The sequence below is a fragment of the Biomphalaria glabrata genome, chromosome 4 (genome assembly GCF_947242115.1).
Source record: "Biomphalaria glabrata chromosome 4, xgBioGlab47.1, whole genome shotgun sequence".
NCBI lineage: Eukaryota > Metazoa > Mollusca > Gastropoda > Planorbidae > Biomphalaria > Biomphalaria glabrata.
In genome coordinates, this window is record NC_074714.1 from 29,842,944 (window position 1) to 29,860,427 (window position 17,484).

At 38.8% G+C, this 17,484-nt stretch overlaps 1 protein-coding gene across 2 annotated transcripts in view; it reads left to right on the forward strand.

The window, feature by feature from the left end:
- The window catches only part of LOC106054088 (tyrosine-protein kinase receptor TYRO3-like), a 109,414-nt gene that overhangs the window by 58,126 nt on the left and 33,804 nt on the right, over positions 1-17,484 (forward strand). For both annotated transcript variants that reach the window (XM_056025248.1, XM_056025247.1), the window contains exon 8: positions 15,714-15,823. In XM_056025248.1, coding sequence (XP_055881223.1) covers positions 15,714-15,823 — 110 coding nt within the window. The remainder of the gene's footprint in view (positions 1-15,713; positions 15,824-17,484) is intronic.

The following is a 17,484-nucleotide window of genomic DNA, read 5'->3' on the forward strand; positions in this document are numbered from 1 at the left end:
GAGGGAAAAAAAACACTACGTCACACGGCCTAGCTAGACTAAAAATCGCCTTCATCTATAAGAGCCATTTATCGAGTGTTCATAGACTTTGGTGCACCGAGTGCGTTCTTTAAGCATTTCATTTAAAGAATTCATTCCATATGACGTCAAAGGAAAAAAAAACACTACGTCACAAGGCCTAGCTAGACTAAAAATCACCTTTATCAACACGAGCCATTTCTCGAGTGTTCATAGACATTGGTGCACCGAGTGCGTTCTTTTAGCATTTCAATTAAAGAATTCATTCCTTGTGACGTCAAAGGAAAAAAAAAACACTACGTCACACGGCTTAGTTAGACTAAAATATGTTTTCATTAATACAAGCAATTTTTTCGAGGGTTAATAGACATTGGTGCACCGAGTGCGTTCTTTTAACATTACATTTAAAGAGTCCATTCATATGACGTCAAAGAAAAAAAATTCCATTACCTCACAATAGGCTAGTACCGGTACCATAAAAAAAAATGTCTTTATTTACACGAGATATTTAACGAGGGTTCATAGACATTGGTGCACTGAGTTCTAATAGATATTATTTAAAAAGGATCAAAGCCACATTGTTTTTGCGTTTTGTCTGTCAGTCGGTCTGTCCGTTATCTTGATATAAAAAAAACAACTAAAAGTTATTAAAAATTGATTAACCTTTTATTTTACGTTTCAAAACATCGCAAAGTTTATATAATAGATTGTTCCGGATGTTTGTATAAAGAGTAAAAGAAAAAGAGAATTTCAGATAAATGTAATACCGTTAATTAAATTTTTTGGATGGTCTCGTATAAAAATTAGATGTACTACAGCCACGTGGAGAGATTTTCATACCTTACTTTGGTGTTTGGATTCTGTTTTCCTTAAAAATCGGAACATAATATTAACGATAATTAGATTTTTTAATGTTTTAGGTAGAAAGTTAAATGTACTGTAAGAGAGTAGTGAGTTAAAATATTTTTCATAAAAATCCGTAAAAACATTATTTCGTAAATGAGAAGATTATTTGTTTATTAATTAGAAGAGGGAGTTCAAACAATTATTTGGCGTTAGTAGATTTTTAAATAAATTCGGAAATTTCTGGCGACGATTTGTAAGAAACAAAATCCGGAACTTTCTTTATCGATTACAAAACTTCTATGTTATGTTTTACAAGAAAATTAAATGTCTAAAAAGTAATTTTCAGTAATCAATTCTAGTAAATTACTTTTTTTAAAAGCCTTATGCGATTTCAAACAATCATTAGGCATAATTCATGTTTTATAAAACAATATCCGGAACATTTTTACACTTAATGAAATATAAGTCAGTATAGAGATTATGATTTAGCATTAATATGCTATTTACATAAAAAACGGAACAACATATTATTGATAATGTGTTTTTGCAACGTTTAAGCATGGAAATTGAATGTAATATAAGTTAGAAGAGCAAACAAACATTTGTTGGCGTTGATTAGTTTTGCAAAAAAAAAATCCGGAACAATCAATTTTAGATACTTAAAACTATTGAGATGTTATGGGAGGAACATTAAAGGGTAAATCAGATTTTCAATAGCTTTTAGAGTTCTAGTTTTTAAAATCTAATCGTGACGGACAGACCGACCAACAGACAAAACGCACAAAAATAAGCTTCTTTTATTCGGATGGGGGCACTAAACAAAAAATAAATAAAATCTGATTTTTAAAAAAAGTTTAAGGAATTGATTTAGCACCTGATCATGTTGCGACGTTACGCTACTGCACGAAAATCGCTGCATAAAAAGTCCATTAAAAAAAATGTGCGTGATATTTACATACAAAGTGCATTATTAGCCTTTATAAACAAACAGAAATGTTTTCTTTTAATTTTAGCAGCTAGTTGACCAGAAAAAACGTCTTTAACTATTATTTGTATTTGTTGTAAACATTTCCTGTACATTTTAAAAATATATTTGACTTAGTGATACTGAAAATACACAAAAATTGTCCATCTTTGTTAGCATATAGTAACATTGCCTCCCTTACATTTACGAAATTGTTTTAGAATTGGTGTATTTTTATGAAAAAATCGCTTGCATAATTAATTTTATAAATTAAACGGTTTGCTTTTAGAAAACCAAAAGTAGCCGTTGCACCTAAACTTTTCAAGCCGGATTTAATGATGAAATAATATTTTTCATATCTCTTCTAGTTTTCGAGATCTGAGTGTGACAGACGGACAGACGGACAGACGGACATTTTGCACAAACCTAATAGCGGCTTTTTCCCCTTACGGGGGCCGCTAAAAAAGCAAATTAGAAACTAAAATTCTTGGAGTGTAGCCAAGCCAATGGGGGGTTTTGAGTTTAAACCCCCCCCCCTCCAGATGGCTTTTTTAAAAGTTTAAAACCCCTCCAGGTGGTTTTGAGTTTAAAATCCCCCTACAGAGAGTTTTGATGTTGAAAACCTCTCTCTTCAATATTATTCTATAGCAAACTACAGTTATCAAATTCTATGACCTTAGGTAAATGGAGTTTTGAATTTAAAAAAAAACGCCAGAGATTTTTTAGTTTATAACCCCCAAAAGATGATTTTGACGATAAAACTTCCCTTTTCGATATAAAATCTAAAGCAAACTACAGTCACCTAATTCCAAGAGCGTATTCAAGAGACGTTACTCATTTCTACCAGTGGCTGGGCTCCATCAATAAAGTACAGTGAATAGTCATCTGCCGAAATTGAAAAACACTAAATGTGGCTCAACAAAGATGGCTAAGACAGATTTTAGGAGTCAGTTATAAAGATCGGGTCTAAATCAAGGAAATCCTATGCCGAACGGGCAGTCGACCCCTTAGTAAGATTGTGATAGAACGTCGCATGAGGTTTTCGGGACATGTTCTCCGACAAAATGAATTACGCATAATAAGAGTTGCGATGACATCCTAGTACAACTTGGCGCCACACATTCATGGAGGTCCTCAGAGCAGGTGGAAAGAGGCTTCAGACATTGTCAGTGACAGATTACCTCCAATTACGCCAAACGGCGCGGGAGGGTCTAAGTCAGTGAGCACATTAGGTTTTTGAAATAAAACTTTTTAATAGCAGGAAAATGCACTGTAGATACCTCAGAATATGCATTTTGTTGCCTTTCAATACCGGAAATAGTGCTTGGCCGCGGGGCTCCGCCCCGCGCTGGGCAGCTCCCAGCGCTCCCCAGACCCCCTTGCTATTAAGGACGGGGAGTCTACAATTTTTCCACTAGCTCTAGGAAGAACCTATTGTAGGGTACAATAAACGTCTTCCGAAAGAATGAAGGGTCAGAATGTAATAAAGATTAATTATGTACAAACACACATACATACATACACACACACATATATACACATATTTTTCTCCGCCGGGCTACGCCCATTATATCTATATATCTATATATATCTATATATATCTATATATATCTATATATCTATATATATCTATATATCTATATATATCTATATATCTATATATCTATATATCTATATATCTATATCTATATCTATCTATCTATCTATCTATATCTATATATCTATATCTATATCTATCTATCTATCTATCTATCTATATATATTATATTTTTTTCGGGAGGTGGAGAAAAAATCCGCCCAACCACCCCCCAAAAAAATCCTGGCTACGTCCATGTTATTGGCAATACTGTCGATACGAACACGTCTCTTCTTCTTCTTGTATTGGCGGAGATAGGATTGTGGTTGTTGATTGTTCTTAGTTTCTGATTTTCATGCTGAAAATATTAAAACCTACATTTTTATCTGCCTGTGTGGACAGCTATGGGAGCCGATTTTGAGTTTGTGTCTTCAACTCTTTGTAACTTTTTTTTAATTGTTTTTCACAGTACGGCAAGTGCTCTTGCTAATGTGGGACTTGGCCTCTTCAATTCAACTCTATTACATTGCTTCCTGATCTTGGTCTCTTCCACTCAATTACATTGCTTCTTGGTCTTGGTCTCTTCCACTCAATTACATTGCTTCTTGGTCTTGGTCTCTTCAACTCTATTGCATTGCTTCTTGGTCTTGGTCTCTTCCACTCAATTACATTGCTTCTTGGTCTTGGTCTCTTCAACTCAATTACATTGCTTCTTGGTCTTGGTCTCTTCCACTCAATTACATTGCTTCTTGGTCTTGGTCTCTTCCACATAATTACATTGCTTCTTGGTCTTGGTCTCTTCAACTCTATTGCATTGCTTCTTGGTCTTGGTCTCTTCAACTCTATTGCATTGCTTCCTGATCTTGGTCTCATCCACTCTATTACATTGCTTCTTGGTCTTGGTCTCTTCAACTCTATTGCATTGCTTCTTGGTCTTGGTTTCTTCAACTCTATTACATTGCTTCTTAGTCTTGGTCTCATCCACTCTATTGCATTGCTTCTTGGTCTTGGTTTCTTCAACTCTATTACATTGCTTCTTAGTCTTGGTCTCATCCACTCTATTGCATTGCTTCTTGGTCTTGGTTTCTTCAACTCTATTACATTGCTTCTTAGTCTTGGTCTCATCCACTCTATTACATTGCTTCCTGATCTTGGTCTTGGTCTCTTCAACTCTATTACATTGCTTCCTGATCTTGGTCTCTTTAACTCTATTGCATTGCTTCTTGGTCTTGGTCTCTTCAACTCTATTGCATTGCTTCTTGGTCTTAGTCTCATCCACTCTATTGCATTGCTTCTTGGTCTTGGTCTCTTCAACTCTATTGCATTGCTTCTTGGTCTTGGTCTCATCCACTCTATTACATTGCTTCTTGGTCTTGTTCTCATCCACTCTATTGCATTGCTTCTTGGTCTTGGTCTCTTCAACTCTATTGCATTGCTTCTTGGTCTTAGTCTCATCCACTATATTGCATTGCTTCTTGGTCTTGGTCTCTTCAACTCTATTGCATTGCTTCTTGGTCTTGGTCTCTTCAACTCTATTGCATTGCTTCTTGGTCTTAGTCTCATCCACTCTATTGCATTGCTTCTTGGTCTTGGTCTCTTCAACTCTATTGCATTGCTTCTTGGTCTTGGTCTCTTCAACTCTATTGCATTGCTTCTTGGTCTTGGTCTCTTCAACTCTATTGCATTGCTTCTTGGTCTTAGTCTCATCCACTCTATTGCATTGCTTCTTGGTCTTGGTCTCTTCAACTCTATTACATTGCTTCTTGGTCTTGGTCTCTTCAACTCTATTGCATTGCTTCTTGGTCTTGGTCTCATCCACTCTATTGCATTGCTTCTTGGTCTTGGTCTCATCCACTCTATTACATTGCTTCTTGGTCTTGGTCTCTTCAACTCTATTGCATTGCTTCCTGATCTTGGTCTCTTCAACTCTATTGCATTGCTTCTTGGTCTTGGTCTCTTCAACTCTATTGCATTGCTTCTCGGTCTTGGTCTCTTCAACTCTATTGCATTGCTTCTTGGTCTTGGTCTCTTCAACTCTATTGCATTGCTTTTTGGTCTTAGTCTCATCCACTCTATTACATTGCTTCTTGGTCTTGGTCTCTTCAACTCTATTGCATTGCTTCTTGGTCTTGGTCTCTTCAACTCTATTGCATTGCTTTTTGGTCTTAGTCTCATCCACTCTATTACATTGCTTCTTGGTCTTGGTCTCTTCAACTCTATTACATTGCTTCTTGGTCTTGGTCTCTTCAACTCTATTACATTGCTTCTTGGTCTTGGTCTCTTCAACTCTATTGCATTCCTTCTTGGTCTTGGTCTCATCCACTCTATTGCATTGCTTCTTGGTCTTGGTCTCATCCACTCTATTACATTGCTTCTTGGTCTTGGTCTCTTCAACTCTATTACATTGCTTCTTGGTCTTGGTCTCTTCAACTCTATTACATTGCTTCTTGGTCTTGGTTTCTTCAACTCTATTGCATTGCTTCTTGGTCTTGGTCTCATCCACTCTATTACATTGCTTCTTGGTCTTGGTCTCTTCAACTCTATTACATTGCTTCTTGGTCTTGGTCTCTTCAACTCTATTACATTGCTTCTTGGTCTTGGTTTCTTCAACTCTATTACATTGCTTCTTGGTCTTGGTCTCTTCAACTCTATTACATTGCTTCTTAGTCTTGGTCTCATCCACTCTATTGCATTCCTTCTTGGTCTTGGTCTCATCCACTCTATTACATTACTTCTTGGTCTTGGTCTCATCCACTCTATTACATTGCTTCTTGGTCTTAGTCTCATCCACTCTATTGCATTGCTTCTTGGTCTTGGTCTCATCCACTCTATTACATTGCTTCTTGGTCTTGGTCTCATCCACTCTATTACATTGCTTCTTGGTCTTGGTCTCTTCAACTCTATTACATTGCTTCTTGGTCTTGGTCTCATCCACTCTATTACATTGCTTCTTGGTCTTGGTCTCATCCACTCTATTACATTCCTTCTTGGTCTTGGTCTCTTCAACTCTATTGCATTGCTTCTTGGTCTTGGTCTCATCCACTCTATTACATTGCTTCTTGGTCTTGGTCTCTTCAACTCTATTGCATTGCTTCCTGATCTTGGTCTCATCCACTCTATTACATTGCTTCTTGGTCTTGGTCTCTTCAACTCTATTGCATTGCTTCTTGGTCTTGGTCTCTTCCACTCTATTGCATTGCTTCTTGGTCTTGGTCTCTTCAACTCTATTACATTGCTTCTTGATCTTGGTCTCTTCCACTCTATTGCATTGCTTCTTGGTCTTGGTCTCTTCAACTCTATTACATTGCTTCTTGATCTTGGTCTCATCCACTCTATTACATTGCTTCTTGGTCTTGGTCTCTTCAACTCTATTGCATTGCTTCCTGATCTTGGTCTCATCCACTCTATTACATTGCTTCTTGGTCTTGGTCTCTTCAACTCTATTGCATTGCTTCTTGGTCTTGGTCTCTTCAACTCTATTACATTGCTTCTTGATCTTGGTCTCTTCAACTCTATTACATTCCTTCTTGGTCTTGGTCTCATCCACTCTATTACATTGCTTCTTGGTCTTGGTCTCTTCAACTCTATTGCATTGCTTCCTGATCTTTGTTTCTTCAACTCTATAACATTGCTTCTTGGTCTTGGTCTCTTCAACTCTATTGCATTCCTTCTTGGTCTTGGTCTCATCCACTCTATTACATTACTTCTTGGTCTTGGTCTCATCCACTCTATTACATTGCTTCTTGGTCTTAGTCTCATCCACTCTATTGCATTGCTTCTTGGTCTTGGTCTCATCCACTCTATTACATTGCTTCTTGGTCTTGGTCTCATCCACTCTATTACATTGCTTCTTGGTCTTGGTCTCTTCAACTCTATTACATTGCTTCTTGGTCTTGGTCTCATCCACTCTATTACATTGCTTCTTGGTCTTGGTCTCATCCACTCTATTACATTCCTTCTTGGTCTTGGTCTCTTCAACTCTATTGCATTGCTTCTTGGTCTTGGTCTCTTCCACTCTATTGCATTGCTTCTTGGTCTTGGTCTCTTCAACTCTATTACATTGCTTCTTGGTCTTAGTCTCTTCCACTCTATTGCATTGCTTCTTGGTCTTGGTCTCTTCAACTCTATTACATTGCTTCTTGATCTTGGTCTCTTCCACTCTATTGCATTGCTTCTTGGTCTTGGTCTCTTCAACTCTATTACATTGCTTCTTGATCTTGGTCTCATCAACTCTATTACATTCCTTCCTGATCTTGGTCTCTTCAACTCTATTACATTGCTTCTTGGTCTTGGTCTCTTCAACTCTATTACATTGCTTCTTGGTCTTGGTCTCTTCAACTCTATTGCATTGCTTCTTGGTCTTGGTCTCTTCAACTCTATTACATTGCTTCTTGGTCTTGGTCTCTTCAACTCTATTACATTGCTTCTTGGTCTTGGTCTCTTCAACTCTATTGCATTGCTTCTTGATCTTGGTCTCTTCAACTCTATTGCATTGCTTCTTGGTCTTGGTCTCTTCCACTCTATTACATTCCTTCTTGGTCTTAGTCTCTTCAACTCTATTACATTGCTTCTTGATCTTGGTCTCTTCAACTCTATTACATTGCTTCTTGGTCTTGGTCTCTTCCACTCTATTACATTCCTTCTTGGTCTTGGTCTCATCCACTCTATTACATTCCTTCCTGATCTTGGTCTCTTCAACTCTATTACATTGCTTCTTGGTCTTGGTCTCATCCACTCTATTACATTGCTTCTTGGTCTTGGTCTCTTCAACTCTATTACATTGCTTCTTGGTCTTGGTCTCATCCACTCTATTACATTGCTTCTTGGTCTTGGTCTCATCCACTCTATTACATTGCTTCTTGGTCTTGGTCTCTTCAACTCTATTACATTGCTTCTTGGTCTTGGTCTCTTCAACTCTATTGCATTGCTTCTTGGTCTTAGTCTCTTCAACTCTATTACATTGCTTCCTGATCTTGATCTTGGTCTCTTCAACTCTATTACATTGCTTCCTGATCTTGGTCTTGGTCTCTTCAACTCTATTACATTGCTTCCTGATCTTGATCTTGGTCTCTTCAACTCTATTACATTGCTTCCTGATCTTGGTCTTGGTCTCTTCAACTCTATTGCATTGCTTCCTGATCTTGGTCTTGGTCTCTTCAACTCTATTACATTGCTTCTTGGTTTTGGTCTTGGTCTCTTCAACTCTATTGCATTGCTTCCTGATCTTGGTCTTGGTCTCTTCAACTCTATTACATTGCTTCCTGATCTTGGTTTCTTCAACTCTATTACATTGCTTCCTGATCTTGGTCTTGGTCTCTTCAACTCTATTACATTGCTTCCTGATCTTGGTCTCTTTAACTCTATTGCATTGCTTCTTGGTCTTGGTCTCTTCAACTCTATTGCATTGCTTCTTGGTCTTAGTCTCATCCACTCTATTGCATTGCTTCTTGGTCTTGGTCTCTTCAACTCTATTGCATTGCTTCTTGGTCTTGGTCTCATCCACTCTATTACATTGCTTCTTGGTCTTGTTCTCATCCACTCTATTGCATTGCTTCTTGGTCTTGGTCTCTTCAACTCTATTGCATTGCTTCTTGGTCTTAGTCTCATCCACTATATTGCATTGCTTCTTGGTCTTGGTCTCTTCAACTCTATTGCATTGCTTCTTGGTCTTGGTCTCTTCAACTCTATTGCATTGCTTCTTGGTCTTAGTCTCATCCACTCTATTGCATTGCTTCTTGGTCTTGGTCTCATCCACTCTATTGCATTGCTTCTTGGTCTTGGTCTCTTCAACTCTATTGCATTGCTTCTTGGTCTTGGTCTCTTCAACTCTATTGCATTGCTTCTTGGTCTTAGTCTCATCCACTCTATTGCATTGCTTCTTGGTCTTGGTCTCTTCAACTCTATTACATTGCTTCTTGGTCTTGGTCTCTTCAACTCTATTGCATTGCTTCTTGGTCTTGGTCTCATCCACTCTATTGCATTGCTTCTTGGTCTTGGTCTCATCCACTCTATTACATTGCTTCTTGGTCTTGGTCTCTTCAACTCTATTGCATTGCTTCCTGATCTTGGTCTCTTCAACTCTATTGCATTGCTTCTTGGTCTTGGTCTCTTCAACTCTATTGCATTGCTTCTTGGTCTTGGTCTCATCCACTCTATTACATTGCTTCTTGGTCTTGGTCTCTTCAACTCTATTACATTGCTTCTTGGTCTTGGTCTCATCCACTCTATTACATTGCTTCTTGGTCTTGGTCTCATCCACTCTATTACATTGCTTCTTGGTCTTGGTCTCTTCAACTCTATTACATTGCTTCTTGGTCTTGGTCTCTTCAACTCTATTGCATTGCTTCTTGGTCTTAGTCTCTTCAACTCTATTACATTGCTTCTTGATCTTGATCTTGGTCTCTTCAACTCTATTACATTGCTTCCTGATCTTGGTCTTGGTCTCTTCAACTCTATTACATTGCTTCCTGATCTTGATCTTGGTCTCTTCAACTCTATTACATTGCTTCCTGATCTTGGTCTTGGTCTCTTCAACTCTATTGCATTGCTTCCTGATCTTGGTCTTGGTCTCTTCAACTCTATTACATTGCTTCTTGGTTTTGGTCTTGGTCTCTTCAACTCTATTGCATTGCTTCCTGATCTTGGTCTTGGTCTCTTCAACTCTATTACATTGCTTCCTGATCTTGGTTTCTTCAACTCTATTACATTGCTTCCTGATCTTGGTCTTGGTCTCTTCAACTCTATTACATTGCTTCCTGATCTTGGTCTCTTTAACTCTATTGCATTGCTTCTTGGTCTTGGTCTCTTCAACTCTATTGCATTGCTTCTTGGTCTTAGTCTCATCCACTCTATTGCATTGCTTCTTGGTCTTGGTCTCTTCAACTCTATTGCATTGCTTCTTGGTCTTGGTCTCATCCACTCTATTACATTGCTTCTTGGTCTTGTTCTCATCCACTCTATTGCATTGCTTCTTGGTCTTGGTCTCTTCAACTCTATTGCATTGCTTCTTGGTCTTAGTCTCATCCACTATATTGCATTGCTTCTTGGTCTTGGTCTCTTCAACTCTATTGCATTGCTTCTTGGTCTTGGTCTCTTCAACTCTATTGCATTGCTTCTTGGTCTTAGTCTCATCCACTCTATTGCATTGCTTCTTGGTCTTGGTCTCATCCACTCTATTGCATTGCTTCTTGGTCTTGGTCTCTTCAACTCTATTGCATTGCTTCTTGGTCTTGGTCTCTTCAACTCTATTGCATTGCTTCTTGGTCTTAGTCTCATCCACTCTATTGCATTGCTTCTTGGTCTTGGTCTCTTCAACTCTATTACATTGCTTCTTGGTCTTGGTCTCTTCAACTCTATTGCATTGCTTCTTGGTCTTGGTCTCATCCACTCTATTGCATTGCTTCTTGGTCTTGGTCTCATCCACTCTATTACATTGCTTCTTGGTCTTGGTCTCTTCAACTCTATTGCATTGCTTCCTGATCTTGGTCTCTTCAACTCTATTGCATTGCTTCTTGGTCTTGGTTTCTTCAACTCTATTGCATTGCTTCTCGGTCTTGGTCTCTTCAACTCTATTGCATTGCTTCTTGGTCTTGGTCTCTTCAACTCTATTGCATTGCTTTTTGGTCTTAGTCTCATCCACTCTATTACATTGCTTCTTGGTCTTGGTCTCTTCAACTCTATTGCATTGCTTCTTGGTCTTGGTCTTAGTCTCTTCAATTCTATTGCATTGCTTCTTGGTCTTGCTCTTGGTCTCTTTAACTCTATTGCATTGCTTCTTGGTCTCGGTCTTAGTCTCTTCAACTCTATTGCATTGCTTCTTGATCTTGGTCTATCCCTGATGTCTCTTAGCACATGTTTCTGAAGCGTGTCCACGACAGTGAGGGGAAGTGTTTGCTGGGGCTGAAATGTCGTGCAGTGAGGGGAAGTGTTTGCTGGGGCTGAAATGTCGTGCGTATTGATGGTGGACTTTATAATATTCCGCATTCGGTTATCCGGACGATTGAATATCCTTCTGATCCCGTTCCCAATCAATTTGGATAATCGATGTTCTACTGTATTTTAAAAACACAAGCAAGATAACAAAAGAAGACATTACTATAAACACACGCACACATCACATTCACCTCGCATCAATAGCACTCAGACATTACGATAAACACACGAACACATCACATTCATCTCGCATCAAAAGCACTCAGACATTACGATAAACACACGTACACATCACATTCACCTCGCATCAATAGCACTCAGACATTACTATAAACACACGCACACATCACATTCACCTCGCATCAATAGCACTCAGACATTACGATAAACACACGCATACATCACATTCACCTCGCATCAAGAGCACTCAGACATTACGATAAACACACGCACACATCACATTCATCTCGCATCAAGAGCACTCAGACATTACGATAAACACACGCACACATCACATTCATCTCGCATCAAGAGCACTCAGACATTACGATAAACACACCAACACATCACATTCATCTCGCATCAAGAGCACTCAGACATTATGATAAACACACGCACACATCACATTCATCTCGCATCAAGAGCACTCAGACATTACGATAAACACACCAACACATCACATTCACATCGCATCAAGAGCACTCAGACATTACGATAAACACACGCACACATCACATTCATCTCGCATCAAGAGCACTCAGACATTACGATAAACACACGAACACATCACATTCATCTCGCATCAATAGCACTCAGACATTACGATAAACACACGAACACATCACATTCACCTCGCATCAATAGCGCTCAGACATTACGATAAACACACGAACACATCACATTCATCTCGCATCAATAGCACTCAGACATTACGATAAACACACGAACACATCACATTCATCTCGCATCAATAGCACTCAGACATTACGATAAACACACGTACACATCACATTCACCTCGCATCAATAGCACTCAGACATTACTATAAACACACGAACACATCACATTCACCTCGCATCAATAGCACTCAGACATTACGATAAACACACGCACACATCACATTCACCTCGCATCAATAGCACTCAGACATTACGATAAACACACGCATACATCACATTCACCTCGCATCAAGAGCACTCAGACATTACGATAAACACACGCACACATCACATTCATCTCGCATCAAGAGCACTCAGACATTACGATAAACACACCAACACATCACATTCATCTCGCATCAAGAGCACTCAGACATTATGATAAACACACGCACACATCACATTCATCTCGCATCAAGAGCACTCAGACATTACGATAAACACACCAACACATCACATTTACATCGCATCAAGAGCACTCAGACATTACGATAAACACACGCACACATCACATTCATCTCGCATCAAGAGCACTCAGACATTACGATAAACACACGAACACATCACATTCATCTCGCATCAATAGCACTCAGACATTACGATAAACACACGTACACATCACATTCACCTCGCATCAATAGCACTCAGACATTACTATAAACACACGCACACATCACATTCATCTCGCATCAAGAGCACTCAGACATTACGATAAACACACCAACACATCACATTCACATCGCATCAATAGCACTCAGACATTACGATAAACACACGCACACATCATATTCACCTCGCATCAATAGCACTCAGACATTACGATAAACACACGAACACATCACATTCATCTCGCATCAATAGCACTCAGACATTACGATAAACACACGTACACATCACATTCACCTCGCATCAATAGCAGTCAGACATTACGATAAACACACGAACACATTACATTTACCTCGCATCAATAGCACTCAGACATTACTATAAACACACGTACACATCACATTCACCTCGCATCATTAGCACTCAGACATTACTATAAACACACGCACACATCACATTCATCTCGCATCAAGAGCACTCAGACATTACGATAAACACACCAACACATCACATTCACATCGCATCAATAGCACTCAGACATTACGATAAACACACGCACACATCATATTCACCTCGCATCAATAGCACTCAGACATTACGATAAACACACGAACACATCACATTCATCTCGCATCAATAGCACTCAGACATTACGATAAACACACGCACACATCACATTCACCTCGCATCAATAGCAGTCAGACATTACGATAAACACTCGAACACATCACATTCACCTCGCATCAATAGCACTCAGACATTACGATAAACACACGCACACATCACATTCACATTGCATCAATAGCACTCAGACATTACGATAAACACACGAACACATCACATTCACCTCGCATCAATAGCACTCAGACATTACGATAAACACACGCACACAGTACATTCACCTCGCATCAATAGCACTCAGACATTACGATAAACACACGCACACATCACATTCACCTCGCATCAATAGCACTCAGACATTACGATAAACACACGCACACATCACATTCACCTCGCATCAATAGCACTCAGACATTACGATAAACACACGCACACATCACATTCACCTCGCATCAATAGCACTCAGACATTACGATAAACACACGAACACATCACATTCACCTCGCATCAATAGCACTCAGACATTACGATAAACACATGAACACATCACATTCACCTCGCATCAATAGCACTCAGACATTACGATAAACACACGCACACATCACATTCACCTCGCATCAATAGCACTCAGACATTACGATAAACACACGAACACATCACATTCACCACGCATCAATAGCACTCAGACATTACGATAAACACACGAACACATCACATTCACCTCGCATCAATAGCACTCAGACATTACGATAAACACACGCACACATCACATTCACCACGCATCAATAGCACTCAGACATTACGATAAACACACGAACACATCACATTCACCACGCATCAATAGCACTCAGACATTACGATAAACACACGAACACATCACATTCACCTCGCATCAATAGCACTCAGACATTACGATAAACACACGCACACATCACATTCACCACGCATCAATAGCACTCAGACATTACGATATTCACACGAACACATCACATTCACCACGCATCAATAGCACTCAGACATTATGATAAACACACGAACATATCACATTCATCTCGCATCAATAGCACTCAGACATTACGATAAACACACGAACACATCACATTCACCTCGCATCAATAGCACTCAGACATTACGATAAACACACGCACACATCACATTCACCACGCATCAATAGCACTCAGACATTACGATAAACACACGAACACATCACATTCACCACGCATCAATAGCACTCAGACATTACGATAAACACACGAACACATCACATTCACCTCGCATCAATAGCACTCAGACATTACGATAAACACACGCACACATCACATTCACCACGCATCAATAGCACTCAGACATTACGATATTCACACGAACACATCACATTCACCACGCATCAATAGCACTCAGACATTATGATAAACACACGAACATATCACATTCATCTCGCATCAATAGCACTCAGACATTACGATAAACACACGAACACATCACATTCACCTCGCATCAATAGCACTCAGACATTACGATAAACACACGCACACATCACATTCACCACGCATCAATAGCACTCAGACATTACGATAAACACACGAACACATCACATTCACCTCGCATCAATAGCACTCAGACATTACGATAAACACACGCACACATCACATTCACCTCGTATCAATAGCACTCAGACATTACGATAAACACACGCACACATCATATTCACCACGCATCAATAGCACTCAGACATTACGATAAACACACGAACACATCACATTCACCTCGCATCAATAGCACTCAGACATTACGATAAACACACGCACACATCACATTCACCTCGCATCAATTATTCTTAAGAGACAATGATAAGTAGGGGGAAAATGAATTGCTCTCAAGACTGGGAGTTTGATGGACAGGATGGCCTTCAGGTTTCACTTTTGAAAAAGTTTCTCATTTATAAATTACAGACTTCAAACGAGAAGAGTACTTCCTACTTGTATCCTGTGTTAATCTAGTCATGCATCTTAAGATCTGCCAAGTCGTTGGTTTTCCTGACGGATTCAAGCAACAAGTTCCATTCTTTAGTAGCACTTGGGAAAATAATGCACTTGTACACATTTGTCCTAGCACTATAGCACATGGAATAAGAAATGTTCCTATTGGAGGAATTGGATTTGGCTTCAGATGTTTGGGGCTCATTTATGTGACGTAACCTCATTTATTTCAGACTTTAAGTCTCCATGAAGTGCTCAAGTTTGGTGCGGACATAGCAAGTGGTATGGCTTACTTGAGTTCACTTCAGTTTGTACATAGAGATCTGGCAGCTAGAAACTGTATGTAAGTAGCTTGTACATATAGATCTGGCAGCTATAAACTGTATGTAAGTAGTTTGTATATTAAGATCTGGCAGCTAGAAACTATGTAAGTAGTTTGTTCATAGAGATCTGGCAGCTAGAAACTGTATGTAAGTAGTTTGTATATTGAGATCTGGCAGCTCGAAAATGTATGTACGTTGTTTGTAATATAGATCTGGCAGCTAGAAACTGTATGTAAGTAGTTTATATATTGAGATCTGGCAGCTAGAAACTGTATGTAAGTAGTTTGTATATTGAGATCTGGCAGCTAGAAACTGTATGTAAGTAGTTTGTATATTGAGATCTGGCAGCTAGAAACTGTATGTAAGTATTTTGTATATAGAGATCTGGCAGCTAGAAACTGTATGTAAGTATTTTGTATATAGAGATCTGGCAGCTAGAAACTGTATGTAAATAGTTTGTACATAGAGATCTGGCAGCTAGAAACTGTATGTAAGTAGTTTGTACATAGAGATCTAGCAGCTAGAAACTGTATGTAAGTAGTTTGTACATAGAGATCTGGCAGCTAGAAACTGTATGTAAGTAGTTTGTACATAGAGATCTGGCAGCTAGAAACTGTATGTAAATAGTTTGTACATAGAGATCTGGCAGCTAGAAACTGTATGTAAGTAGTTTGTACATAGAGATCTGGCAGCTAGAAACTGTATGTAAGTAGTTTGTATATAGAGATCTGGCAGCTAGAAACTGTATGTAAGTAGTTTGTACATTGAGATCTGGCAGCTAGAAACTGTATGTAAGTAGTTTGTACATTGAGATCTGGCAGCTAAAAACTGTATGTAAGTAGTTTGTATATGGAGATCTGACAGCTAGAAACTGTATGTTAGTAGTTTGTATATAGAGATCTGGCAGCTAGAAACTGTATGTAAGTAGTTTGTATATAGAGATCTGGTAGCTAGAAACTGTATGTAAGTAGTTTGTGAATAGAGATCTGGCAGCTAGAAACTGTATGTAAGTAGTTTGTACATAGAGATCTTGCAGCTAGAAACTGTATGTAAGTAGTTTGTACATAGAGATCTGGCAGCTAGAAACTGTATGTAAGTAGTTTGTATATAGAGATCTGGCAGCTAGAAACTGTATGTAAGTAGTTTGTATATAGAGATCTGGCAGCTAGAAACTGTATGTAAGTAGTTTGTATATAGAGATCTGGCAGCTAGAAACTGTATGTAAGTAGTTTGTATATAGAGATCTGGCAGCTAGAAACTGTATGTAAGTAGTTTGTATATAGAGATCTGGCAGCTAGAAACTGTATGTAAGTAGTTTGTATATAGAGATCTGGCACCTAGAAACTGTATGTAAGTAGTTTGTATATAGAGATCTGGCAGCTAGAAACTGTATGTAAGTAGTTTGTATATAGAGATCTGGCAGCTAGAAACTGTATGTAAGTAGTTTGTATATAGAGATCTGGCAGCTAGAAACTGTATGTAAGTAGTTTGTATATAGAGATCTGGCAGCTAGAAACTGTATGTAAGTAGTTTGTATATAGAGATCTGACAGCTAGAAACTGTATGTAAGTAGTTTGTATATAGAGATCTGGCAGCTAGAAACTGTATGTAAGTAGTTTGTATATAGAGATCTGACAGCTAGAAACTGTATGTAAGTAGTTTGTCTAAGAGATCTGGCAGC